Source organism: Schistocerca nitens, chromosome 11, assembly GCF_023898315.1.
Source record: "Schistocerca nitens isolate TAMUIC-IGC-003100 chromosome 11, iqSchNite1.1, whole genome shotgun sequence".
Lineage (NCBI taxonomy): Eukaryota > Metazoa > Arthropoda > Insecta > Orthoptera > Acrididae > Schistocerca > Schistocerca nitens.
In genome coordinates, this window is record NC_064624.1 from 49,832,954 (window position 1) to 49,860,599 (window position 27,646).

Consider the following 27,646-nt stretch of genomic DNA (forward strand, 5'->3'; position numbering starts at 1 on the left):
TTCAAACATTGACATATATGTTTATTTATGTAAAAAGCAAAGTAAAGTTTTTTCTCAATACCAAACATATTGAGGCACTATTTTTCGTGCCTCTAAAGAACATGAAGGCTGGTTGGCGACTACAGATGTTACAAAACTGACAGGACTGCTCGAGCGTTAAAATGGTTGCTCAACTAACGTTTTTCAGATCTTTTCCTAATGAGAAAGAATACTTACATTACTTGCGTTACTATCCATGTTGTACCTATTGCTGAGTTGTTACTGGAGTAGAACATGCACTACACAGTGATGGGTGCAAACACTGGACGCAGGATTAATACTTTATTTAAAGGTAATGTTAAGTCATGACGTGGTGCTTTGTTTGTTTTCCTCCTGATTTTTGTTGCCTTGTAAACTTCACGTTAGAATCCCTATGAGCTGCTGGTGATTGTTATTTCTAGCAAGGTCCAGTGGTGTGTTTTTCTTCTGATGTTTGTTGACTTGTAAACTTCATGTGAGAATCCCTATGACCTGCTGGTGATTGTCATTTATAGCAAGGTCCAGTGGCGTATTCCCCCTGTTATTTCTTGCTCCCCTGTCAGATCCCGCCTCCAGCAGCGCAGCTACCACTTCTGTGTGGCCATAGCATGCCGCAAAGTGCAGTGGCGTCCACCCACAGTCACCCTCGGCGTTGGGGTCCGCAGAATAAGCCAGCAGCAGCCGCACGACAGCTACGTGGCCTTTCCATGCAGCTAAGTGCAGAGGAGTGCTCTGCTTCCTGTTCCTGTCTTCCAGGGCTGCACCACACTCCACCAGAAACTTCACTGCATCTACGTGTCCCTCCCTCGCTGCACAATGCAGGGCGGTCCCCATGTACTTGTCCCTCACTCCTAAGTCAGCACCTGCGGCGAGCAGAGTCCGTATCTCCTCCACTGCCCCCTCCTCAGCTGCCTGGATCAGCCTCCTGCCTTTCTCCTCGACCGAAAGACTCCTGTACAGAACATTGAAGTTCTTACACTCTACTGTAAACACATAAATCAAATGAAGGTAATTGTCATAGCAATGAAACTGTATGAATACGCATCTGTCCAGTGAAAAATTAAAAAAGTAGCAGCATCCCATCTGCGATGTGGAATAGTCTGAAAGTCAATGTAAAAGATGTGTATGTATATCAGTATGCTCTCATCAAAGTTTTCATTCACGTACCATTACTACAATTCAACTCATGAGTGAGTCATCGCATTTTGCAATAATTCATTCTAGACACAAAGTTCCTTTGAAGTCAGGATGTTACTGTTAACCACTTGCTGACCTCTGTAGAAACATATACACTCCTGGAAATGGAAAAAAGAACACATTGACACCGGTGTGTCAGACCCACCATACTTGCTCTGGACACTGCGAGAGGGCTGTACAAGCAATGATCACACGCACGGCACAGCGGACACACCAGGAACCGCGGTGTTGGCCGTCGAATGGCGCTAGCTGCGCAGCATTTGTGCACCGCCGCCGTCAGTGTCAGCCAGTTTGCCGTGGCATACGGAGCTCCATCGCAGTCTTTAACACTGGTAGCATGCCGCGACAGCGTAGACGTGAACCGTATGTGCAGTTGACGGACTGAGCGAGGGCGTATAGAGGGCATCCGGGAGGCCGGGTGGACGTACCGCCGAATTGCTCAACACGTGGGGCGTGAGGTCTCCACAGTACATCGATGTTGTCACCAGTGGTCGGCGGAAGGTGCACGTGCCCGTCGACCTGGGACCGGACCGCAGCGACGCACGGATGCACGCCAAGACCGTAGGATCCTACGCAGTGCCGTAGGGGACCGCACCGCCACTTCCCAGCAAATTAGGGACACTGTTGCTCCTGGGGTATCGGCGAGGACCATTCGCAACCGTCTCCATGAAGCTGGGCTACGGTCCCGCACACCGTTAGGCCGTCTTCCGCTCACGCCCCAACATCGTGCAGCCCGCCTCCAGTGGTGTCGCGACAGGCGTGAATGGAGGGACGAATGGAGACGTGTCGTCTTCAGCGATGAGAGTCGCTTCTGCCTTGGTGCCAATGATGGTCGTATGCGTGTTTGGCGCCGTGCAGGTGAGCGCCACAATGAGGACTGCATACGACCGAGGCACACAGGGCCAACACCCGGCATCATGGTGTGGGGAGCAATCTCCTACACTGGCCGTACACCACTGGTGATCGTCGAGGGGACACTGAATAGTGCACGGTACATCCAAACCGTCATCGAACCCATCGTTCTACCATTCCTAGACCGGCAAGGGAACTTGCTGTTCCAACAGGACAATGCACGTCCGCATGTATCCCGTGCCACCCAAAGTGCTCTAGAAGGTGTAAGTCAACTACCCTGGCCAGCAAGATCTCCGGATCTGTCCCCCATTCAGCATGTTTGGGACTGGATGAAGCGTCGTCTCACGCGGTCTGCACGTCCAGCACGAACGCTGGTCCAACTGAGGCGCCAGGTGGAAATGGCATGGCAAGCCGTTCCACAGGACTACATCCAGCATCTCTACGATCGTCTCCATGGGAGAATAGCAGCCTGCATTGCTGAGAAAGGTGGATATACACTGTACTAGTGCCGACATTGTGCATGCTCTGTTGCCTGTGTCTATGTGCCTGTGGTTCTGTCAGTGTGATCATGTGATGTATCTGACCCCAGGAATGTGTCAATAAAGTTTCCCCTTCCTGGGACAATGAATTCACGGTGTTCTTATTTCAATTTCCAGGAGTGTACTTAATACAGCTAACACTGGATCTCTGAACAGCAATATCTTCTGACACTTTAAAGGGAAAACACAAAACTAATCAAATCTACCGAGCGAGGTGGCGCAGTGGTTAGACACTGGACTCGCATTCGGAAGGACGGTGGTTCAATCCCGCGTCTGGCCATCCTGATTTAGGTTTTCCGTGATTTCCCTAAATCACTCCAGGCAAATGCCGGGATGGTTCCTGTGAAAGGGCATGGCCGACTTCCTTCCCCATCCTTCCCTAATCCGATGAGACCGATGACCACGCTGTCTGGTCTCCTTCCCCAAACCAACCAACCAACCTAATCAAATCTCTAGGAATTTGATGGCAATGTCCTCAAATGGCAGCATAAAATTTCAGTCCAGTTAGTAAAATTCTGGGCATGCCATCACCAATTATAGAAAATTACAGCTTTGCAGAAAACAGTTTGTTGACATATTACAGATATAACAATGATATTAAGTCCATTAGACACACACACACACACACACACACACACACACACACACACACACGCACAAGCATTGCACATGCACCAACACTATTTGAAATAGATTATTGTGGCGGCCATGTCTAAATATTACATCAGAAAGACCCATAGCCTCACAGTAAATTAACAATTCAAGCACTTGTGTACATATTATATTTATTCCTATAACCCAACCTTAGCTTCCTGAACACACTGTACAATACATGCAGCTCATGTAAGAACTAAGAAATAGCACCAAAGTGTAGCACACATTCTGAGACACCGACAAACAGAGAGGAGAGGGAAATGTGTGGCCCACACAAAGTTGCTGGTCTGATGTCTTGTGGGTACACAAGCAATAAACTGCTACACCATGCTGCCCCCGTGCTTGCAGCACCTTGTGTACTGGATGGCTTGCACACACAACCAGACTGAGAACCATACCATTTTCCTTAGTGCCTGATATATTTCATTTGATGTGCATTAAAAGTTATATTGCTGGCAGTTAATAGAATAATGTGTTGCCAAAACTGTTGGCATATTGCGTACATGTACTAAGGAAGTGGAAGCGAATAATGCAACACACTGACCTGTGGTATTGTCCTCTACTGTGGCAGACATGCCGTGGTAGTGTGAGAGGAGCACCAGTGTGAGAACTCCTCCATCATCACCATCAGGGAGGACTATGGTGGAGGATACAATCGAAAGTTTGAGTTTTATTCGAATCTGATGTGGCAACCGAGAGCTTTTCAGGCAAAGACTGTCATGAAAAACTTCATAGCCAACGCCAGCCGTTGATTACACTGACTGGTATGTAACACTATTAAGTAGGTTTTTTTTTTATTAGGACATGCCGAGTTTTAATATCCACCAATGCAATCACCACTTTTGTTGGCACTTTATGGGATGTTTGTGAAAGCTGGAACTGCTAGACTGTAGAATGCTGAAGTGTGCAGATGTCCGCTTGTCAGCTCTAAGGTGTCGTCTTCGTCACTGAATGCATAGTAAGAGACGTTGATTTAGGAGTGAGGTAACAGTGGTATACTTCCCTGCACCAAAAAGCTTCGACAGGTAAGCGCTTACAGCATGGTAACACGAGAAATGCAAACTGTAAATATGTTGCTGCCCTCGTTGATTCAACATACTAACATGTTCTTGGTGCTGGTATAGATTGACATACTTACTTTTTATCTTCAACTTCTCTTTATCCAGCAGTATGCCATTTATAGCGATCTTATTGCCTCTAGCACCAGCAGCTACTGTGACACGAAACACCTGAAGTATTCTTAATGTAAAGAGGTTATGGTGACCTGTATGTCACGCAAAACAAATTCGAAACACGCTCCTGCCTAACTACAAACTACACACACAGTCATGTCTGTTACTGTAGTGAGCAGCACATCTTTGTGACCACAGCAAGAACGTCACCTGCTGGGTGCATTGTTAACATAATCTTTGTTTGGAAACCAGATGCCAACATCTATCAATGTGTTGTACATAGACAATGTAACAAATTAATTACTGCATATAAATGGAACATGTTACAGATGAAAACAATTTTGAAGCTATCAAAAATTTGGCTCATCCATGCTTTTTTGTAGCTAACTTATCTACTAATAAACACAGTTCCATCCAGAGATCCAGTGAACCAGTCATGAGAATACAATGAAAGCTTTGTGAGCTATCAGCCAGTGACTTTTGTAGCTGTCAACAGAGATGTATTTCACAGTGTGGACACATGCAAGGAAATTCAATGGCAAACACTGTAAACTTGAAAACACACACACACACACACACACACACACACACACACAGAGAGAGAGAGAGAGAGAGAGAGAGAGAGAGAGAGAGAGAGAGAGAGAGCACTGGGCAACACAGATAAGCACATATTCTCATATTTACCTGATTTCTTCTGGTGGTTCATCAAGCAGGTGACTCACTTCAATCAAATCTTCAGTGTGGCTACGCATCATGTCTGCCCAGCCCTGTGTAGCCATTACCCGGAAGTTGTGGTCTTTTATGAAGGCGACTGAAGCCGGAGTCAGGCTTGGGCAGCAGTGCCTCACTGCCAGGACAGCTGTGGCTGCCGCGTTCTCCACGGTCAGCTGCGTGGCCAGCTGCTGCTCACAAGCAGCCTTCAGGGCCGACAAGCCGTACTTATCAGCAACTGCCAGCATTTGTGGGGTCATGCTGGACAGCGGGGGGGCCTGGAGTGTGTACATGTATGAGAGCAGCTGGCGCAAAACTGGGCCCTCCATATCCGTGATGCTGACTTCACCTGTGCTGGCCTCAAGTGTGTCGTGCTGGAACATGGCCGCGAAGACGGGGCTCCTGGCGGCCAGGACTTCCCTGTGTGCCACCAGACGCGTCTGCCCTGCCACCAGAATCACTATGGCGCCGTCACTCTCATCGAGAAGAGCACCCAGATCCACAGCTGCGGTCTCCTGAACTTTCTTGGTGGCCAACATGGTGGTTGATTCTGAAACATGTCACCACTTAGCAGCTCTTTGTCCTTACAACAGCACCCTCAGCATTTGTATAGGGTACAGAGACCTGTGTCAAGAAACAGTTCGTAAAAGCTACCCATAACAGATGAATTACAACACCAAGTTATCATTGGTATGTCAAACTACACAGGTGAACAGCTGCAAATCTTCACCCCAATTCAGAAGATTTTCCACAATGTGTTCTCAGACAGACTGGAGATGTAGCTTCATAAATTTGTAGCTACCGCACAGTCACCAAAATCGATGTCTAGCAAACTACTAAGAGCGTCATAAATAGCTACAGTAAACGATGTATCTTACTCATCGCTCCTCGTATTAAGGAATCTGTTTACACTGCTCTTAACAGCTATTTCCGTACGTTGTCTTGCATGACTTGGATCACACAGTCAGTTAACAACTGTGACTCATCAACACACTCGACACATTCCAAGAGGGCGACACCCAACCACGAATAGGAAAAAATGTTGAGCCAGAAATATAGAACACATCAGCCGTCCAACTAACATATCTGTTATCGTTTTGGAATTGATCTACCCTTATCATAGCACTGGAGATAATATTGATAAAAGGATAGTTTTCATTGACATGACTCCTCCATTATGTAATTATTTTGTTTCAAACATCCAAAGCTTTTCTCTGGGCATGCTCACGTTCAATGCAATTAGTGTCAGCATACACTTTGTGGTGAACTACCCAGTGAGTGATATACCAACATTTAACCTGTATGCCCCACTACTAATTGATCTGGACAGTCACTGGCGATTGCTGAGAACTGATTCATGCTCCCCCACTCCAAACTAATGACCAAATACACGGAATTATTAAACAAAAATTTGAAACCTACTTGTAGAGGAAGTACTATTTATCATTTCTTTAAAACTTTTACGACCAAATAACTACTCTGTATCACAATCATGTCATAGAAAATGAATATAAGATCAAGGATAACAGATCTAATATTCAGTTGCAACTCACCGCAGCTGTATATGAGAAATGCTAAACATAATCTCCTGATCTCTCTGAATTTTATTTTAAAACAAAAGTTTGGGAAGTTAGGATCTTCTTGGATTTCATTTCAGTTCTTACCTATGAGGTGACAGAAGGCGTGTTTAATTGGGATCTGTGTACTATCTCACTTTCCGAATAATCATCACAACTTTTCTGGTAAACTTGTTTGCATTCATTATAGGATCCTCTTAGTGAGAACGTATTGATTTCGTTATTTGAGTTTTCTTAAACACTACCCTTTTCTCTCGAACATAGAGGTAATGAGAACACACATACGCAAGTGTAGAGTTATCCCCTTTCCTATATCTTGTCGTTACCCTAAAGACGCAGAACCCCTCTCTACGATATATTCCGATTACTCCCTCAGTACAAAGCATTCTCCCGCTCGCGCGTGTGTGCTTGTGTGTGTATGTGTGTGTGTGAGTGTGTGTGTGATGCTCCTCCCATATAGAGGATGTCCATAATTAAATCTCCACTTTCAAAACACCACTGCTCAGAATGGCGTCAGATTTGAACATCATATTACTGACACAGGGGAATACATGATGAAATAAAAAAAAGGCTAAAGAACATTTTGCCAATAGATGATGGTGTAAAGCTCTTAAATTAAAATGGGTTCGGTTTCAAATCACAGGTCAACTGCAATACAAAGGCTGCGGTTTAGGTTGCACATTACACCAGCTGTACTGTTCAATGTGCGCAACTGCACAAGTTTGGCAGTCTTAACAGATGTGGCAGTGTTACTTAGGCAAGCCCATCCACCGCGCCGAGATCGTAGCACATCGGATGGGAGAAATCGGTTTTTAATTGTGGTGGGGCCGAAACCCGCATAAAACGCAACGTGACATCTGTTTCTAACTGTCGTGAGACTGGCGCGAGGCACGTACAGTAATCTGTCCACCACTTTGTGCCACAAGTTGAAACTGAGAAACAGTGTGTTCCATGACAGATGGAAGTGTCTCGGGGGTCACGCTGACATTACGTCGTGCATGTGTGCCTCCAATTCAGGAAGGTTTGTAACTGAAGCACTGAGCGTGTCATCTTTCAAATAACCTCACAGCCAGAAGCCACACGGATCAAGATCAGGTGATCTGGTGGCCAGGCTGCTAATTCAGCCATTCCCGAACTGACTCTGAGCAACTGCTTCACTCGCTGTGCTATGTGTGAAAGAATGCCATCTTGCACAAAAATGATCCTATCCACACATACGTGCTATTGAAGGGTTGGAATGACGTTGGTGCGCGAAAGACTCTCACATCATCGACCTCGGGAAAATACGGCCTTGCGATAAACGATTCCTTCCACCGATTCCCCACAGTCACCTTTGCAGAATGAAGTGATATCGTTTGATGGCCTTCCAGATTTTCTGTTGCCCATATTCTGCGTATTCACATGTTCTTAGAGATGGAAATGGGCTTCGTCTGTCCACAGAGTGTTCCATAGCCACTCATTTTCCACTTCCATGTGAGCAAGAAATTCCAGAGCGAAAATTAGTGTTGCTGGCAGGTCAGCAAGAAGCAGCTGCTGAACATAGGTAATTTTGTACGAATATCAGTGCAGGATGTTTCGTAGGATTTTGAGCATTGCGTCGCAGGCGTGGCCAACGTTGGGGCAACTCCCCGTATACTGCATTTTTGTACACCACTGCTCGACCGCTCCAGCGCTGTGTTCTCATCTGACAGAGATCGAATCAACTGCATCAGATGCAGGATGTACATACGAGTTATGTCTGCACTAGTGACCAGAAATGCTTCCACCCAGCGTTGGTCTGGGGGTGTTGGGAGCAGAAGCCGAGAGCGAGAAACCGCGACACACGAAAATAGCAAGAGAGCTATGTATATGTGTTTATAACAGGATTAACTCAGTTCCTCGAACATTATTTCCATATGTTGCATACATACATACACCCTTCTCGGATCTAAGCTCTGACAGCTGCAGTTGATCAGAATTTCGAAGACTATTTCCATCTTGTATCATTAGAGTGTATATTATCTTAAATTCTGACAGTCATCAGAAGACTCGTACGTACTCCAGGAAGACCTGCAGAGGATTAATGAATGGTGCGACAGCTGGCAGCTTTCCCTAAACGTAGATAAATGTAATATAATGCGCATACATAGGGGCAGAAATCCATTCCAGTACGATTATGCCATAGGTGGTAAATCATTGGAAGCGGTAACGACCGTAAAATACTTAGGAGTTACTATCCGGAGCGATCTGAAGTGGAATGATCACATAAAACAAATAGTGGGAAAAGCAGGCGCCAGGTTGAGATTCATAGGAAGAATTCTAAGAAAATGTGACTCATCGACGAAAGAAGTAGCTTACAAAACGCTTGTTCGTCCGATTCTTGAGTATTGCTCATCAGTATGGGACCCTTACCAGGTTGGATTAATAGAAGAGATAGACATGATCCAGCGAAAAGCAGCGCGATTCGTCATGGGGACATTTAGTCAGCGCGAGAGCGTTACGGAGATGCTGAACAAGCTCCAGTGGCGGACACTTCAAGAAAGGCGTTACGCAATACGGAGAGGTTTATTATCGAAATTACGAGAGAGCACATTCCGGGAAGAGATGGGCAACATATTACTACCGCCCACATATATCTCGCGTAATGATCACAACGAAAAGATCCGAGAAATTAGAGCAAATACGGAGACTTACAAGCAGTCGTTCTTCCCACGCACAATTCGTGAATGGAACAGGGAAGGGGGGATCAGATAGTGGTACAATAAGTACCCTCCGCCACACACCGTAAGGTGGCTCGCGGAGTATAGATGTAGATGTAGACGTCCTAGTTGGATTGTATTTGTAGTTCTTAACTTACAAGAAAATATAAACAGATGTCATCGTTATGTGGTCATGGAGTAATACACTACTGGCCATTAAAATTGCTACGCCACCAATATGACGTGCTACAGACGTGAAATTTAACCGACAGGAAGAAGATGCTGTGATATGCAAATTATTAGCTTTTCAGAGCATTCACACGTGGTTGGCGCCAGTGGCCACATCTACAACGTGCTGACATGAGGAAAGTTTCCAACTGATTTCTCATACACAAACTGCAGCTGACCGGCGTTGCCTGGTGAAACGTTGTTGTGATCCCTCGTCTAAGGAGGAGAAATGTGTACCATCACGTTTCCGACTTTGATAAAGGTCGGATTATAGCCTATCGCGATTGCGGTTTATCGTATCGTGGCATTGCTGCTCGCGTTGGTCGAGATCCAATGACTGTTAGCAGAATATGGAATCGGTGGGTTCAGGAGGGTAATACGGAACGCCGTGCTGTATCCCAATGGCCCCGTATCACTAGCAGTCGAGATGAGAGGCACCTTATCCGCATGGCTGTAACGGATCGTGCAGCCACGTCTCGATCCTTGAGTCAACAGATGGGGACGTTTGCAAGACAACAACCATCTGCACGAACAGTTCGACGAGGTTTGCAGCAGTATGGACTATCAGCTCGAAGACCGTGGCTGCGGTTACCCTTGACGCTGCATCACAGATAGGAGCGCCTGCAATGGTGTACTCAACGACGAACCTGGGTGCACGAATAGCAAAACGTCATTTTTTCGGATGAATCCAGGTTTTGTTTACAGCATCATGATGGTCGCATCCGTGTTTGGCGACATCGCGGTGAACGCACATTGGAAGCTTCTATTCGTCATCGCCATACTGGCGTATCATCCAGTGTGATGGTATGGGGTGCCATTGGTTACACGTCTCTCTCACCTCTTGTTAGCATTGACGGCTCTTTGAACAGTGGACGTTACGTTTCAGATGTGTTACGACCTGTGGCTCTACCCTTCGTTCGATCCCTGCGAAACCCTACATTTCAGCAGGATAATGCACGAGCGCATGTTGCAGGTCCTGTACGGGCCTTTCTGTATATAGAAAATGTCGACTGCTTCCCTGGCCAGATCTCTCACCAATTGAAAACGTCTGTTCAATGGTGGCCGAGTAACTGGCTCGTCACAATATGCCAGTCACTAATCTTGATGAACTGTGGTATTGTGTTGAAGCTGCATGGGCAGCTGTACCGGTACACACCATCCAAGCTCTGTTTGACTCAATGCCCAGGCGTATCAAGGCCGTTGTAACGGCCAGAGGTGGTTGTTCTGGGTACTGATTTATCATGATCTATGCACCCAAATTGTGTGAAAATGTATTCACATGTCAGTTCTAGTATAATATATTTGTCCAATGAATACCCGTTTATCATCTGCATTTCTTCTTGGTGTATCAATTTTAATGGCCAGTAGTGTATTTTGTAATAATCTGTGGACAGATAGCTGTACTCAAGATAGGGCTAAACTCTGCACTCAAGTACCCACTCTGGCTGGGTTTGGAAACCTAGGGAGGTAAGCAATAAGAACATACACTGATCAGCCGGAACATTATGACCATCGACCTACTACCGATATAAACCTGTCCATGCTATACCAGCGTCACCTGGCGAGAAACGATTGATAGTCAGATACACACATGGTGCATGTAGTATGAGTGAATGTGTTGTCCATGTATAGAATGAAGAAGGTGCACGATCTATCTGAGTTTGACCAAGGGCTGATTGCGATGGCTTGGTGGCTCAACGCGAGTATTTCGGAAACTGCACGACTTGTATTCTACGAGTGCTGTCATGAGTGTCTTCAGCACATGGCGAAACCAAGGTGAAACCAAGTCCAGACGTCGTGCGTTGGTTGGCCATCCCTCATTCGACGCGTTGTACGTCATAGGCTTTGCAGACTAGTAAAATAGATCAGTCAGCGAACTGTGGCAGAACTAACATCAGACTTTAGCCCTGGGCAGAGAACAGGTGTGTCAGAGAACACAGTGCTCTGAACACTCCTAACGATTGTCCTCCGCAGCCGATGACCGATGCACATGCCGATGTTAACACCACGACATTGGCAGCTACAACTGAAATGGGCATGTAACCACTGGCACTGGACATGGCACAGTGGCAGAGCACAGCACAGTCTGATGAATTCCTACACCTTCTTCATCATGCTGACGGGAGGGCGCCAATCCGTCATCTTCCAGGGGAACCACTCCTCGATACCTGTACTGTGGGACGGAGACAAGCTGCAGGCGGCTCCATTATGCTCTGCGGAAAATTCACATGGGCATCCGTGTATCCAGTGGAGCTCGTGCAAGGGACCATGACTGCCGAAGAGTATCGTACACTGGTTGCAGACCACATACACCCCATCATGACAATCATGTTTTCGTTGGCTGAGGTATTTTTCAACAAGATAATATGACACATCACAAGGCCAAGAGTGCAATGGAGTGGTTCAAGGAACACAGTGGCGAGTACTAATTGATGTGACGGCCCCCAGCTCGCCAGATCTGAAGCTGATCGAACACATCTGGGATGTGGTTCTACGTAACGTCAGAGCTCTTCGCCCCCGTCCCCAGAATTTACATGAATTGGGTGACTTGTGTACAGATGTGGTGCCAACTTCCTCCAGCGACCTACCAGACCTCATTACTTCCATGCCATGACACATCATGGCTGTTATCCGTGGTAATGGTGGACATACCGGCTGTTAGGTAGGTGGTCGTAATGTTCTGGCTGATAAGTGTATACATTTTTATTCATTTACATAGACTGTAAAAATACATAAAAGACTAAAAATTTTGAAAATATAGAAAAAAACCAGACCCTAAATGGTAATACAGGATATCTGTACTCATACAGAGGGAGTATTCGAAATTTGAGGCATAAGCACTACATGATAATAACAGAGGCATGACATCACACATAAAAGAGACTGTGCATTCTAGAGAGATATTGTGTCAACTACCACATCCCACTAGTTCTGCGTCTGCGAGGAAGTGGTATGTTATTCCCAAAAAAATGGTTCAAATGGCTCTGAGCACTATGGGACTTAACTTCTAAGGTCATCAGTCCCCTAGAACTTAGAACTACTTAAACCTAACTAACCTAAGGACATCACACACATCCATGCCCAAGGCAGGATTCGAACCTGCGACCGTAGCGGCCGCGCGGTTCCAGACTGTAGCGCCTTTAACCGCTTGGCCACCACGGCCGGCCATGTTATTCCCAGTTCTTATTATAAGTCTAAAACAGAATGAGATGTTTAGGAAATACATAAATTTGCCTACGTATAACTTCAGATCCATGAACACAGAAATAAGAAAATTTAATGGTTTAACTAATACACATAGAGTACAACTACAAGACAAACTATGTTTTCTCATATAACGTTGCTCTTTTTTAGCGTGTCTTGCCCTTTACGATATATCAAACACAAATGTGCCAGAAAAACTTTAAATAATCGTATAAATGGCTGGTCTTTGGGACCTGTAATTTTTCGAAATGACTGCTTCTCAAACCCTTAAGTTTTGAATGAGAATCAAACGCTTCGAAATTTTACGAATTCATCACACGTTCTCACATGTAACATAATTCATCTTGCGTGAAAGGAAACATACTTTGAAAGTAACGCTTCTCAAACCACCATTCACAATATTTTCCCGCAATCTGTTACAAACGTGAAGAGTTGCGACGTCACGCTCGTCGAAGGCGAAAGCAGTTTGTTGTTACGAAATAATGCACAGTCTTTGCCCTAAATCTTCGACACGTTTTGCTGTAGGCAGATGCTTGTCTGTGTACTTTGTTTTGTTGTTGTAAACGGCGCATTTTGTTTGCAACTTGAGATTTATTTGGGTCTTCTTGTGTTGTTTATGATTTATTGCTGCAGTATTATTCTGTGCTAGTGGTATAAAGCAAAATTACAAAAATTTAATTGAAATCTGCAAAAACAAAAATTATCAGAATTTTTAAAATTCCCGCCTTTCCCAGTTGCCCTGGATGTAATACTGTGCTCTCTAGGCGTATTATTTAACATAGAAATGAGCGTACGGCAATGTAGGCCAGGAGTCCCCCATTCAGGGAAGTTCGGCCGCCGAGCGCAAGTACTTACTGCATTCGACGCCACATTGGGCGACTTGTGCGTCGGAGAGGGGGATGAAATGATGAGGAGGACAACACAAAACCCAGTCCGTGAGCGGAGAAAAATCTCCTGCCCCAGCCGAGAATCGAACCCGGCCCCATTGGTGGGGCATTCAGCCACCGCTGATCGCTCAGCTAATGGGAGTGGATAGATATTTAGCATGAAAATCGCTTATCTTGCTGAAATTCTATGTTGCTATGCTGGATGGCTGCCTAGTCTTCGTAAGAAAATTACATTTCAAATGCAGTACGGAATGCATCTGCTGTAGTTTCAATGGAACATTTATTCGATAGTAGGACCGAATGGGTGAGCGGCTATTTGCTACACGGAAATCTATTCGTCAGCGAAGTTACTTGGGTTTGACAATTGCTATGGAACGAAGTTGATGGTAATGATACTAGGGAATATGTTATTGTTTGAAGTTACGCACTCGCAAGTATGGCGGGCAAAAGCACCACCGTCCCATAGGGTTTTGCTCGTGTTAAGAACATGAAAAACTCGGTGAGACTCATTGTCTCAATGAGGCTAAATCTCAAAATGCAAAGAATAGCTACAAGTCTCTTCTAACCAGGGAGTTACCCGACTGTCTTGCTGGCAAAAGTGTAAATACCTAAAGGATTCAATCTGTCAGTGAGACTTAAGGCATTACTTGTTAAATTATACACTGAAGCGCCGCAGGAACTGGTACAGGCATGTGTATTCAAATACAGAGATACGTAAACAGGCAGAATACGGCGCAGCAGTCGGCAACGCCTGTATAAGACAACAAGTGTCTGGCGCTTTTGTTCGATCGGCTACTGCTGCTACAACAGCAGGTTATCAAGATTTAAGCGAGTTTGAACGTGGAGTTATAGTCGGCGCACGAGTGATCGGACACAGCGTCTCCGAGGCAGCGATAAGTGGGGATTTGCCCGCACGACCATTTCACGAGCGTACCGTGAATAACAGGAATCCGGCAAAACATCAGATCTCCAAAATCGCTGCGGCCGGAAAAGGACCTGCAAGATCGGGACCAACGACGACTGAAGAGAATCGTCCAACGTGACGGAAATGCAACCCTGCCGCAGATTGCTGCACATTTCAATGCTGGGACATGAACAAGTGTCAGCGTACGAACCATTCAGTGAAACATTATCGATACGCGCTTTCGGAATCGAGGGCCCACTATTGTACCCTTGATGACTGCACGACACAATGCTTTACACCTCGCCTGGGCCCGTCGACACCGACATTTCACTGTTGATGGCTGGGAATATGTTGTCTGGGCGGACGGGTCTCGTCTGAAATTGTATCGAGCGAATTGACGTGTACGGGTGTGGAGACAACGTCATGTTTCCATTGACCCTGCATGTCAGCAGGGGAGTGTTCAAGGTGGAGGAGGATGTTTAATGGTGTTTGGCGCGTGCAGTTGGAGTGATATGGGAACCCTGATACGTCTAGATACGACTCTTGACATGTGACATATACGCAAGCATCCTGGCTGATCACCTACATCCATTCAAGACCATTGCGCATTCCTACGGACTTGGGCAATTCCAGCAGGACAATGCGACACCACCCACGCCCAGAATTGCTACAGAGTGGCTCCAGGAACACTCTTGTGAGGCTAAACACTTCCGCCGGCCATCAAACTCACCATAGCTGAATGCTACCGAACGTATCGGGGATGCTTTGGAACGTGCCGTTCAGAAGAGATCTCCAGCATCTCGTACTCTTATGGATTTATGGAGAGCACTGCAGAATTCATTGTGTCAATTCCCTCCAGCATTACTTCAGACATTAGTCGAGTCCATGCTACGTCGTGTCGCGGCACTTCTGCGTGCTCGCGGGGTCATTACACGGTATTAGGCGGGTGTACCACTTTCTTTGGCTCTTCAGTGTCAATATGCAGTTCTGCCAGTTGTCTACTGCGAGGAAATAAAACTCTGTAAGTTGATCACGTGATCATGAGTTCCAAAATTAAAATAAATGTTGGCACTACTGTGATTAGTCGGTACGTAATCTTATCGATTTGTGTTAGGTGCTCCAACATTACAACATAAAACATTGGAAGTGGCCATGTGTTACAGTTTCACCACGACATCCAAATCTCAATATGCAGTCTTAAAATACCCACAACACACATCATGATGGGTCTAATCTATAATTAATTATTATTTGCCTTACACATTTCTGGAAATCATTTCGATTTTTGGTGGTGTGTTACCTGAAAGAGACATCACGATATGAGAGTTGTTCATCAGCACGCGAAAATTATCAGTTTGTGTTAATAGATGTGAGGTATAACTTTTCGTGAGAAATTTCTTGTGACTATCACGGAAGTCTATTTTACTGCAGAGATGGGAAACCTGATCAGGGTTTACATATGCATGTGTGTGGAGAAGAATCACACTGAATCGAGAAGCAGACAAATGTTCGCTAATCCTGCACACGTCTTCGTGTTCTTTTTAATGCTGGTCCGAGCCCTGGGTCGCTGTATCCTTATTGATCCTGATCATTACGACTCTTCTAACCTTTTAGAACACATCTACTCCACAGGGCACTTTGTGCTGCATAGTAGATGGTACGTCATGACACTCAGAAATAGAGCGTCTATGTTGTATGTCACTGTATGAGCCCTAGATTTTCTCTTGTCTTTATGGGACTTACACATAATGTACATCATCGACCCCTAAATTGTCTCGAATGAAACGTCACCTTCTCTCCAGGGATTCTAAGGCATCTTTATAATACTCGCAAGTTGATCTATTCTCCTGGTAAAAGATCTCTGATGCAGCGTTGTGCGGTTTCAAATCAAATGGTTGAAATGGCTCTGAGCACTATGGAACTTAACATCTGAGGTCATCAGTCCCCTAGAACTTAGAACTACTTAAACCTAGCTAACCTATGGACATCACACACACATCCATGCACGAGGCAGGATTCGAACCTGCGATCGTAGCAGTCACGCGGTACCGGACTGAAGCGCCTAGAACCGCTAGGCCAGTTATGTGGTTTCATCTAGAGTACACCGTCTATAAAGTTAGCCATTAGTGTGCATTTTCACATTTCTGCAAGCGACACAAGATTTGCTCCTACCAAAATGCATGTTACAGAGGGATGTCAGGAAGCTTACGAATCACAAAGAAATTAAGTGTAAAGGGAGCTGGTGTCATGAGCGCCCAGAAAATTGATTTTTTTATTTAATAAAATTATGCGATTCTTCCTTATTGTAAAATATTCATGCTTTACGTGTATTACCTCATTATTGTGGTGTTTAAATGTCCTTCTAAAGCATAATATGTAGCTCTTGAATGCCTGTCACGCTACCATCAAACACAAAATCTTGCCTGCAGTGTCTTGTTACTTCACTATTTCCATAGCAAGTCATTTGTGTAATATCCTTAAAGAAATTATGGACAGTATTATGAGCAGGGATTTACTACAATCGATCTTTCTGTTAATACAATTAGATTACTTTGCTTACGTTTTTCGTGTGAGTTCGTGTTGTAAAGTTGTTGTGACGGCGTATTTCAACGATTTGACATCATAAAGCACCAAAACCGAATAAGTTTAATTACAGTCGTAAGTTTTACTGTAATCAGTACAAACATTTTGATGGACACTGTAAAAATGAAGAACCTGTTACGCTGTGGCGAAGTGGGTTTAGGCCTTAAAGTCCGGCAGGCTGTACTTCAAAAACAAGTTGAAACATCTTATAGAGAATTTATTAACAAAATGTTGGTGCTTTAAACAGTGAAAGCAACAGCTACATTTATATTATTAGTAAGTGCATCCTTTCACAATTGCATTTGTCTGTTGCTAATGTAAATATTGTACTAGTGAAAAATTCCTCACATTTAATGAAGACGTAAGTAAGAACGAGTCCTATCCACCAAAACTGTAGTGGGATGTCAAGTCTGTAAAGAAACGAAATGTACAGGGTGATTACAATTAAAGTTAAACTTTCGAAACGCTGCAGAAATAGCACCACTGGTCACAATGACGTCAAATTGCAACGGAATATTATCGGAGAAGGGGGAAAATACGTGGCAGAAGAAAAATAAATAGTTGCAAAACGTAGCAATAGACGGCGCTGTAAACATAATTTAATGGTGCTCGACTACAAATGACAAATGAGTCATACGACAATGCCTAAGGTGTACTTTCGACGTTAAATAAACTGTACTACTCATTGTGCATGGGTGTACAGGTGTTATACTGTTTCTTAAATAAGTCCATCCACAGCGGCAAGGTCATATCACATCGTATGGGAAAAATCAGTTTTTAATTGTCCTGAAGCCAACAACCGCATAAAAAGCATCACTCACATCGGTTTCTATTTTCTCGAGGCCAAAACCCGCATAAAAAGCCTCAATCAAAATCAAATCGGATTATTAATTTCCGTCTGACTGGCGCCGAACATGTTCAATATGCTGGCCACCGTTTCCGGCAAAAAGCTGAAATCGAGAAACAGCATGTTCCACAACTGATCGAAGTGTTTCCGGGGTCACTTTCAGAATGTGTTGCGCAATGCGCGCCTTCAGCGCAGCTAAGTTTGCAATCGGAACAGTGAACACAACATCTTTCAGACAGCCCCACGGCCAGAAGACTCACGGATTAAGATCAGGCGATCGGGACGGCCAGGATGTAGGCAAATGGCGGCTGATAATTCTAGCATTTCCGAAATGGCGCTTCAGCAGCTGCTTAACTGGATTTGTAATGCGCGGAGGAGCGCTATCTTGCATAAAAATGATCCCATCCACACATCCAGGCTGTTGGAGTGCTGGAATGACGTGGTTGCGCCAAAGACACACACAGCGCTTACCAGGTACTGGCAACAGGACCGAAAGCACCTGTGTCTTCGAAAAAATTATGGCCCTATGATAAATGATGCCATAAACCCGCACCACACAGTGACCTTTTCATGATGAATGGTACTGCTTAATTTGCGTGTGGAAACAACTAGTACACATGGATGATTTTGAATGGCTAGTAAAGAAGGATGTTTCGTAGGATTTTACCCGCGTGCTCACGGGAGTGTCCAATGTTCGGGCAATTCTCCATGCACCACACATTTGCACACCACTACTCGTCTCCTTATGCATTGCTGTGGCCACTGCTTGCACTGACTTCGAATCAATTCGTTTCCTGTTTCTGCCGGGTTCAACACCAAAAGATCCCGTCTTTTCGAAATTCAAAATCATTTTCTCCGGACCCACGGCAGTCATCGCACCAACGCCTTTTTTCAAACCCTTAAGTGTCCGGAACTTCTGCAGAGCGACGCGTGCACAGCCATCATTCTAGTAATACAGCTTTACAGGCAGAGCGCGATCCTGCATTGAGGCAGTCACGGCGAACGTCGCAGACGCGAAAGGAGGAAAAGTCGTCTACCCGGCGTGTTTATACCAACTTCAGTGGGTCGTGCGCTTAACAGGTGTTTTCATTTACGTATTCTGACACGTACAGCGCCATCTATTTTTTTTTTTTTTTTTAATTCGGGCCTACGTTTTCCCCTTCTCCGTTAATATTCCGTTGCAATTTGACGTCATTCTGACCAGTGGTGTTACTTCTACAGCGTTCTGAAAGTTTAACTTTAATTATAATCACCCTGTACAATGACATCTCCTGTAACACGCATAAAATGTAGTGAAGTAGATATTCGCTTTGCACGTGACATGAGGTGTATTCCGAAGGGAAGAAAGAAGCCCAGATATTGTGTGCTATGATGGATCTCCCACTGCGACCTGTCAGGTCCGGGAGGTACTACGGGTGTTTGTACAATGGCCTAACAAAGTGAAGTTTCTATGTGAGGACAGCGAAATAAACTGCAGGTATTAGTCAGTATGCTGATACTGTTGCTGCACTGGACGGTTCCTGGCAGACGTGACGCCACACACTGCTGACTGAAGTTGTCACAGCTACCTCTGTAGATATGAGCAACGTGCTGAACTACGAATGTCTCACAAAACATTGCCAAGATTAAGTCAGTAAGGCAGACTAACACAAATGTGACAAAAACTTTGAAGGTTTCAGTGATGGTATGAAATGTAGGGAGGTAGTCTCTATTTTTAGTAGGTTAGTTGTTAGATGCTGTGTGCAACACATTCACTACTGTGGAAACTGTGACTTTGTTGTGACTGCTAAGCCATGCTGAAACTGAAATTTAAAAAAATGGAATGTGTAGCGTATGTGCTAAAGAGAAGAACACGATAGAAAAAAACTTTTCTATTGGCATAGCTGTTGGTGGACAAGGCTGACACAACAAATCGAAGATAGAAAACCTTACACAATATTATGGTCTGTTCATCAGGAGAAACAGCGATAACGTCAGTGAGATGAGAAAAACAAAAGAAAATGGACAAAAACAGGCACATGCACACCTCATGCCAGAAACTGTTACTGTGGAACTAATGCCAATATACAGAGATCTTTCAGATTCTAAACACAAAAACAGAATGAAAGCTCCAATAGCTGCAATTTGGGAATGCTTGCCTAAAACTGTCTTTCTTTTTCTTTTTTGTAGGTCACCTCTTCATGATGGTCTGATTGTCATAATATGTTTTAATAATGAAGTAACAAGCAGATTACATAGCATGAATGGACTAGGTGTCAAATAGTGAGTGGGCTCCATGAACGGACAAGCAATTTGTAGCTGAAGCTGAAAAAACTCCTGAAACAATAACAAAGAAGGCCAGAATAATGATAAAGAAGATGACTGCAGGGCAAAAAGCTTTGCGACTCGCCTGGACCCGTCAACACCGACATTGAACTGTTGACTGGAAACATGTTGTTGCCTGCTTTTACGAGTCTCGTTTCAAATTGTATCGAGCGGGTGGACGTGTACAGGTATGCACACAATGTCATGAATCCACAGACCCTGCATGTCAGCGGGGGACTGTTCAAGCTGGTGGAGGGTCTGTGATGGTGTGAGGCATGTGGAGTTGGAGTGATATGGGACCCCTGATACGTCTAGATACGACTGTGACATGTGTGCATAAGCATCATGTCTGATCAACTGCATCCATTTACGTCCATTGTGCATTCCGACGGACTTGGACAATTTCAGCACGACAATGCGACAAGCCACACGTCCAGAAATGCTACAGTGTGAATCCGGGAACACTCTTCTGAGTTTAAACACTTCCGCTGCCCACCAAATTCCCCAGACATGGACATTATTGAGCATATCTGGGATGTCTTGCAACGTGCTGTTCTCCACACCCTCATATTCTTACGGATTTACGGACAGCCCTGCAGGATTCATGGTGTCATTTGCCTCCACCACTACTTCAGACATTAGTCGAGTCCATGCCACGTAGTATTGCGGCACACTGCGCGCTCGTGGGGGCCCTACAGGATATTAGGCAGGTGTACCAGTTTCTTTAGCTCTTCAATGTATATTCTTTTCGTCTGTGGCATATGAAAGAGTTCGTAGAGGTTTTCAATAACTTAACGGTATGCGGAACGTGATGGAAGAGTAACGATATAACATCGCAGCTGATGTTAACTGGAAGTTATGCTTTTTCTTTACTGTAGGGTATGTTAACTTGGAAGTTACTTCGTTCATAAATGTGTAAGATTATGCATCCACATGAAGTGGACTGTGGGTAGGAGAGAGATTAAAGTGTTGTCAAGAATTAGCGTGGAACTTACTGAAAAACGTTGTACTATTTTCTCTATACGCCTTTGTCAACCCCGAAAATGAGACGACTTACGGATTTACGAGCAAAAGAAAGTTGAAGCCAGCCCGCACTGAATCCATTAATGTGTGTATTCGACAGTGTTCACTAAAGAGTCTCAACAAAATAAACTTATTTAAAAAATCTCTGAGAACTAGTATCAGGAGTTGGTCTGGAGTCATACAGGGCGGGCAGCCATTCCAGCAGGCGAGGTAAAGCGGCAGCTCGCGTACCTGACGTCCAGTGAGTAAACGTTGTCTCGAAACAATAAGACATCTACATCTACATTTATACTCCGCAAGGCACTTTACGTGCCGCTGTAATTACCTCCCTTTCCTGTTCCAGTCGCGTATGGTTCGCGGGAAGAACGACTGTCTGAAAGCCTCCGTGCGCGCTCTAATCTCTCTAATTTTACATTCGTGATCTCCTCGGGAGGTATAAGTAGGGGGAATCAATATATTCGATACCTCATCCAGAAACGCACCCTCTCGAAACCTGGTGAGCAAGCTACACCGCGATGCAGAGCGCCTCTCTTGCAGAGTCTGCCACTTGAGTTTGTTAAACATCTCCGTAACGCTATCACGGTTACCAAATAACCCTGTGACGAAACGCGCCGCTCTTCTTTGGATCTTCTCTATCTCCTCCGTCAACCCGATCTGGTACAGATCCCACACTGATGAGCAATACTCAAGTATAGGTCGAAGGAGTGTTTTGTAAGCCACCTCCTTTGTTGATGGACTACATTTTCTAAGGACTCTCCCAATGAATCTCAACCTGGTACCCGCCTTACCAACAATTAATTTTATATGATCATTCCACTTCAAATCGTTCCGCACGCATACTCCCAGATATTTTACAGAAGTAACTGCTACCAGTGTTTGTACCGCTATCATATAATCATACAATAAAGGATCCTTCTTTCTATGTATTCGCAATACATTACATTTGTCTATGTTAAGGGTCAGTTGCCACTCCCTGCACCAAGTGCCTATCCGCTGCAGATCTTCCTGCATTTCGCTACAATTTTCTAATGCTGCAACTTCTCTGTATACTACAGCATCATCCGCGAAAAGCCGCATGGGACTTCCGACACTATCTACTAGGTCATTTATATATATTGCGAAAAGCAATGGTCCCATAACACTCCCCTGTGGCTCGCCAGAGGTTACTTTAACGTCTGTAGACGTTAAAGTTAAGACACTGAGGGTGTCTCGAAAACGGTCGATATAGGTAAAATTAATTGCAGTAAAATGATGAAAAGCGTAATATTGATGGTTAAAGATTTTCATTAATTGAAGACGTCTGTTTCGGGAAAAAGTGGTCTAAATTAACTAGCCCGTAAATTGTCTTTAATACACTTAACGTTTATATAGTTTTTTAATTTGAATGGTACTTGGCTTTACCAGAGGATTAACGAGTGAATATTTATTCGCATTTGCAATACGTTTCAGGCGCAATTTGTAAAGTATTGACGGCTCACACCTGAAGCAGAGAGAGAGAGAGAGAGAGAGAGAGAGAGAGAAAGAGAGAGAGAGAGAGAGAGAGAACACTTTTAGACGTACACAACATCGAACATTACAGAATATACTTCATCAGTCTAATGAAGAAGTCCCAGAACCTTTTCACAAAAGTGAAGGCGAGAACAAAACTTTGGACATGGCAGGACGCGAATGATTCCCACAGTTACCTGCTCTGTAACTCAACGCTTATAACCCCTACATCACAATTAACTACTGCAAGCGCAGCCTCCGTACCGTAACTTAAATGTAATGAAGGCTTTACCTGCCCACACGTCATTACATGTCGTTTATTTATAACAAATTGTACCAAAAATGACTTTTTTTTTTGCAAAGCTTCGATGTGCTGTTGCCTTGAAACGGCATACTTTCATAATACGCAGGCGAGACTAACTTCCCACCCCCATGTGTTGAGATTTCGCCCCTCCCCTTTCCCCCGCCGCCAACAGAGCTGACTGCCCATGACTTTTAATGGAAGTATACACGAACAAGAATTCACAAAATTATCTAGTCAAACTATTCCAAAATATAAGCAACCGTTTGTCAAAAATGAGGAAAACATTATTCTACCTGACAATTTCATGTAGCGTACACAGTTACTACCTATGCCACAGTATTTTCCTACGAGGGACGGTCCGAAAAGTTTCTAGCCCGAGAAGGTTACCGTAATGTTTCGCACAAACATCACCTACTTTTATGGTGATCTTTTGTGGATGTGCCAGTCAAATTTCGCAGCTCCGGCTTCGTTAGTTTTGCCGCTAGGATACGTTGTATACCGTAGTGTAAGCTAAATGGCAGATAACGGACACTCAAGAAACGTGCTGTGTTTGAATATCTTCATTTGAAGTGAATGACGCCCAAGAAAACTGAGCAGGACAAGCGGAATACACTTAAGAAGGAGAGTGCTCCGTCTTATGCGACAGTGAAAAACTGGGTGTCCGACTTCAGACGTGGATGAACGAGTGTTGGAGACGCGCCAAGGAGCGGAAGGCGTGCCAGCGTTGCCACTGATGAAACAGTGGCTGCAGTTCACGATGCGATGTTGCAGGATCGTCGAGCAGCATCGCAGCACACTGAAGCCACATTTGGAACCTCCCACGGGCGTGCTCATGACACTTGTGAATGTTTCGGGAATGCGGGAAGTTTCATCTCGGTGGGTCCCGAAAGACTGGAATGCGGATCAGAAACAGGACTGTGTGCAGTGTTGTGAAGAAATCGTCCGCCAATCTGAAGCGGATGAAGAGAGGTTTCTTGCATGGTATGTGACAATGGACGAAACGTGGGTACACCACTTTGATCCTGAGACAAAACAACACTCACAACAATGGTAACATCCTTCGTCCCCTACCCTCAAAAAAATTTCTGGTGGAAATACCAGGCGCTAAGGTGGTGATATTGGTCTTCTGGGATGCAGAAGGGGTAATTATGGAGGATTGCTTGCAAAAGGGCTTTAACTATCAATGAATCATACTATCGCACCCTCCTGCGCCGTTTGAGAGAAGAGATGAAGATAAATAAAACAGGCGCGGAAAATTGGCGAGCGGAGTGCTTTTGCATCAGGACAACGGACAAGCGCACAAAGCCCTCGCAACACTGGAAACTCTGCGTGACTGCCAGCTCGAACTGCTAAGTCATCCACCATATTCTCCGGATTTGGCTCCATGACAAGTTTTTCTTTTCCCAAACATAAAAAATGACCTCAAAGGACGGAAATTTCACAATAATGATGCAGTGATTGATATTATGAACGCTTGGTTAGACTCTAAATCGAAGACCTTTTATTTTAATGGTTTGCACAAGTTATCTGAGCATGGCTCCTAAGTGTATTAGTGTACACGGGCATCATATTGAAAAATAAATTGGTATTATGAAATTTCTGCCATTGTTTATTTGTTAGAGTAAAAACTTTTCGACCCCCTCGTAATTATTGTGAAACATTATTTTCAAACAGTACGAGACATATGAAATGCACTCTAATAAGCATATTTTTGTATTCCGATCCAAAAAATCGCAATTCAAATGAGTGAATCAAAGTCTTGCTGATCATGTATATTGTGTGAAAATGAAACCGAAATATGTAGCACAAAATTATTGTTGACCAGGAGCATGCTGCAAAAATAAAAAATAAAATAAAAAAATAGAAACAGCTAATACCAACTACGCTACAGTGTGTGACGGAGAGTACTTGTGACATCAAGGCCATTGTTTTTCTCCGCCATCGTGTCAGCCTCGCTGCTGCTATTTCCCACCCTTCTGCCCTCAGTACTTTTCCGCCAGTGTGGCCGCACTGCGTCACCTGCTCGGGGAAGCCCCGGCCTCCAGCGACCCTGTGTTGCTCGCAATAGATGCAGTTACCTTCACTGCCTGCTGCCGATAAAGTGCTGTTTCGCAACGGCAACTTATTTCCTCACAGCTTCCAGAGCAAGTGCTTCCTACAGCGTCCACCAAAGGAACTTTGGGGTTATCAGATGTCTGTGCCCTGAACGAGGCTTCAACGTTGACCCTCTACTTTCACCACCTGAGCTATGACAGCCTTATGACAGCCAGAAACACATATAGACGTCGAGTGTTCACGTATCGTATGCTTCAAAAATATAAAGTGTCTGGAAGATTTACAATTGCATAAACTACACTGCCAAGTTCAACATTCATCCTCATTACGGTGAAAAAGTATGGACTTATTTATAATACTCGAGCTTCACACCAAACATACTTATGTTAAAGTGAAAGAGTCACAATTTATGTTGAAATAACTTTTCCCACTAAAGAAACTGTTAGGTGCGCGACAAATTTTATAGACATCCCCACGATAAAAACGTAACATTCACACTGCCGGTTCACTGAAATCGGAAGCGGTTTTCTACACGGTGACTCGGGGGGGAAGGTACGTGGTTCCAGGAGTGATAGTATTGCTTATGTTGAACAAGAAACTTCATATCGATGTACACCCTATTCTCAATGGTTTCCGAGATAGAAACGTTTAATGGTCATTGTTGGTTTTCTCGTGAATAATTCAGTATATTGTGATTGTTCTGAAAGCACCAAAATAGTGCAGAGGAATTCGAGACGCACAGTTTCACATGGGGAACAACTGGTCTACTAAGTCGGGAAACTGTCGAAACTGGCCTACAAGAAATACCTAAACTACGGTGCATGTACGTCACGTGAGATCGTTATATTCTCTTGATCTTATCAGGCCAACTATTAGATCAAGAGAAAACGAATAGGAACTTTCTTATAGCAAATTTAGTGTCGCTTTTAATTTTGTACTGTGACACGTTTTGGCTAAAGGCTATGGTTTTCGAGTTATTCAAGAAAACTATACGAAACTAACATTTAATCTGTTCTATCTTGAAAACCATTGGGAATACTAACCAAACAACTTGCACCATAACACAAAATTTGCAGTACAGACAAAACAAAACGAATCATTAAACTTTTTAGACCTAAAAATGAGCAACAACAGATACCACCAATTTAAAATATATAGAGGAGCTAACCTACTACGACTGACATCATGAACGAAAATTTCTGACACCCAAATTCGCATTAATACCCAAATTCCAAAACAATGATTAAAATTCTGTTGAAGTTAGCTCTCGATGATAACGAGATACAAAAGAAAAAAAAAGTCTGCAATACTTAATGAAATGACTTCAACCCCAAAATAGTTATAAACTTACATGAACAGCATACAAAACCATAAAGCAGGTGGGAAAAGTAAGGAAATAACAATATAATGAGATGAAAGAAAATCACAAACTCATGCTATCTGTTACAACACCATATGTAGGCCAAATACCAGAAAAGGAAACAAAACAAAATCAGCATTTCTTACTAATAACTTCAAGGCTCAAATACGATAAGAAATAGTATCTCGATATTCTACTTGTATTTAAAAAGTCAAGATTATAAGCCAGAAAATATGTGTCCTTAAAATTCTACACAAAGTACCTTAATGACAACCTATGAACATTTAGGAGAAAATGGAAATTTACACTCATACAGAAAAATATCCAGAGTCCATCCCCAACTATCACAGAATTTTAATATGAAAAATATTTCTAAAATTTTATTCCTGCTGTAAAAGAAAAAGGGTAAATTATCGTGATAAACACAAAATAACAGCATACTTGTAGGCGCAAATACCTCAAAATACTGTCTCTGAAAAATTAAGTGTGATCACAGACTTCTGGAGAAATATAAATTCGTTTGCAAACATATAGCATCGCTGGAGGATGAAGCAAATGAAAAGCAAACATATAAATGATATGATCAGATCATAAAAAGGCAACCGACATTCACGCTGCAAGGAGCCGCAAGGTGCACGTGATACCAGCTAAAACCTCAGCATAAGGTGGCCTATTTAGGCGTGGACAGACGTAAGGTACAATGTTATACCTATTACACCATCTTCACAGGTACAGTTCGTAATGGAAAGTCGCCGAAACGAGGTCCTCGTGCAAATTTATCATTGCGAGTAAATAAATAACTCGGCAGTAAAAATGTTGTACATTCTTTCATTTCCATTGTGTCTCTTCTCTTCTGAAAAAACTGGGTGACAAGAGCTAAGAAACTGCAATGATACATTCCTATGAAATCAGCCGAGTAATACTTTTGTTTCGGAGGAAGTTCCATTCTTGTTCGCCAAACGTTTGCGACACGAAAACATTACTATGCTCGTTTCCCGACCTGCTGTGTCCGCACACACTCGCCCGTCCTGCTGTAGGAAAAGAACTGAGCGTCGCTCGCT

At 44.0% G+C, this 27,646-nt stretch overlaps 1 protein-coding gene across 1 annotated transcript; it reads right to left on the reverse strand.

Annotated features, from left to right (window-relative positions):
- Positions 1–27,646, reverse strand: LOC126213027 (ankyrin repeat and protein kinase domain-containing protein 1-like). Its single transcript, XM_049940595.1, has 3 exons — positions 27,586–27,646; positions 5,117–5,693; positions 1–970 (listed from the first exon to the last, which is right to left on the reverse strand). The coding sequence occupies exons 2-3, from the start codon at positions 5,680–5,682 to the stop codon at positions 490–492; spliced, it is 1,047 nt and encodes a 348-aa protein (XP_049796552.1). The 5' UTR covers positions 5,683–5,693; positions 27,586–27,646; the 3' UTR covers positions 1–489.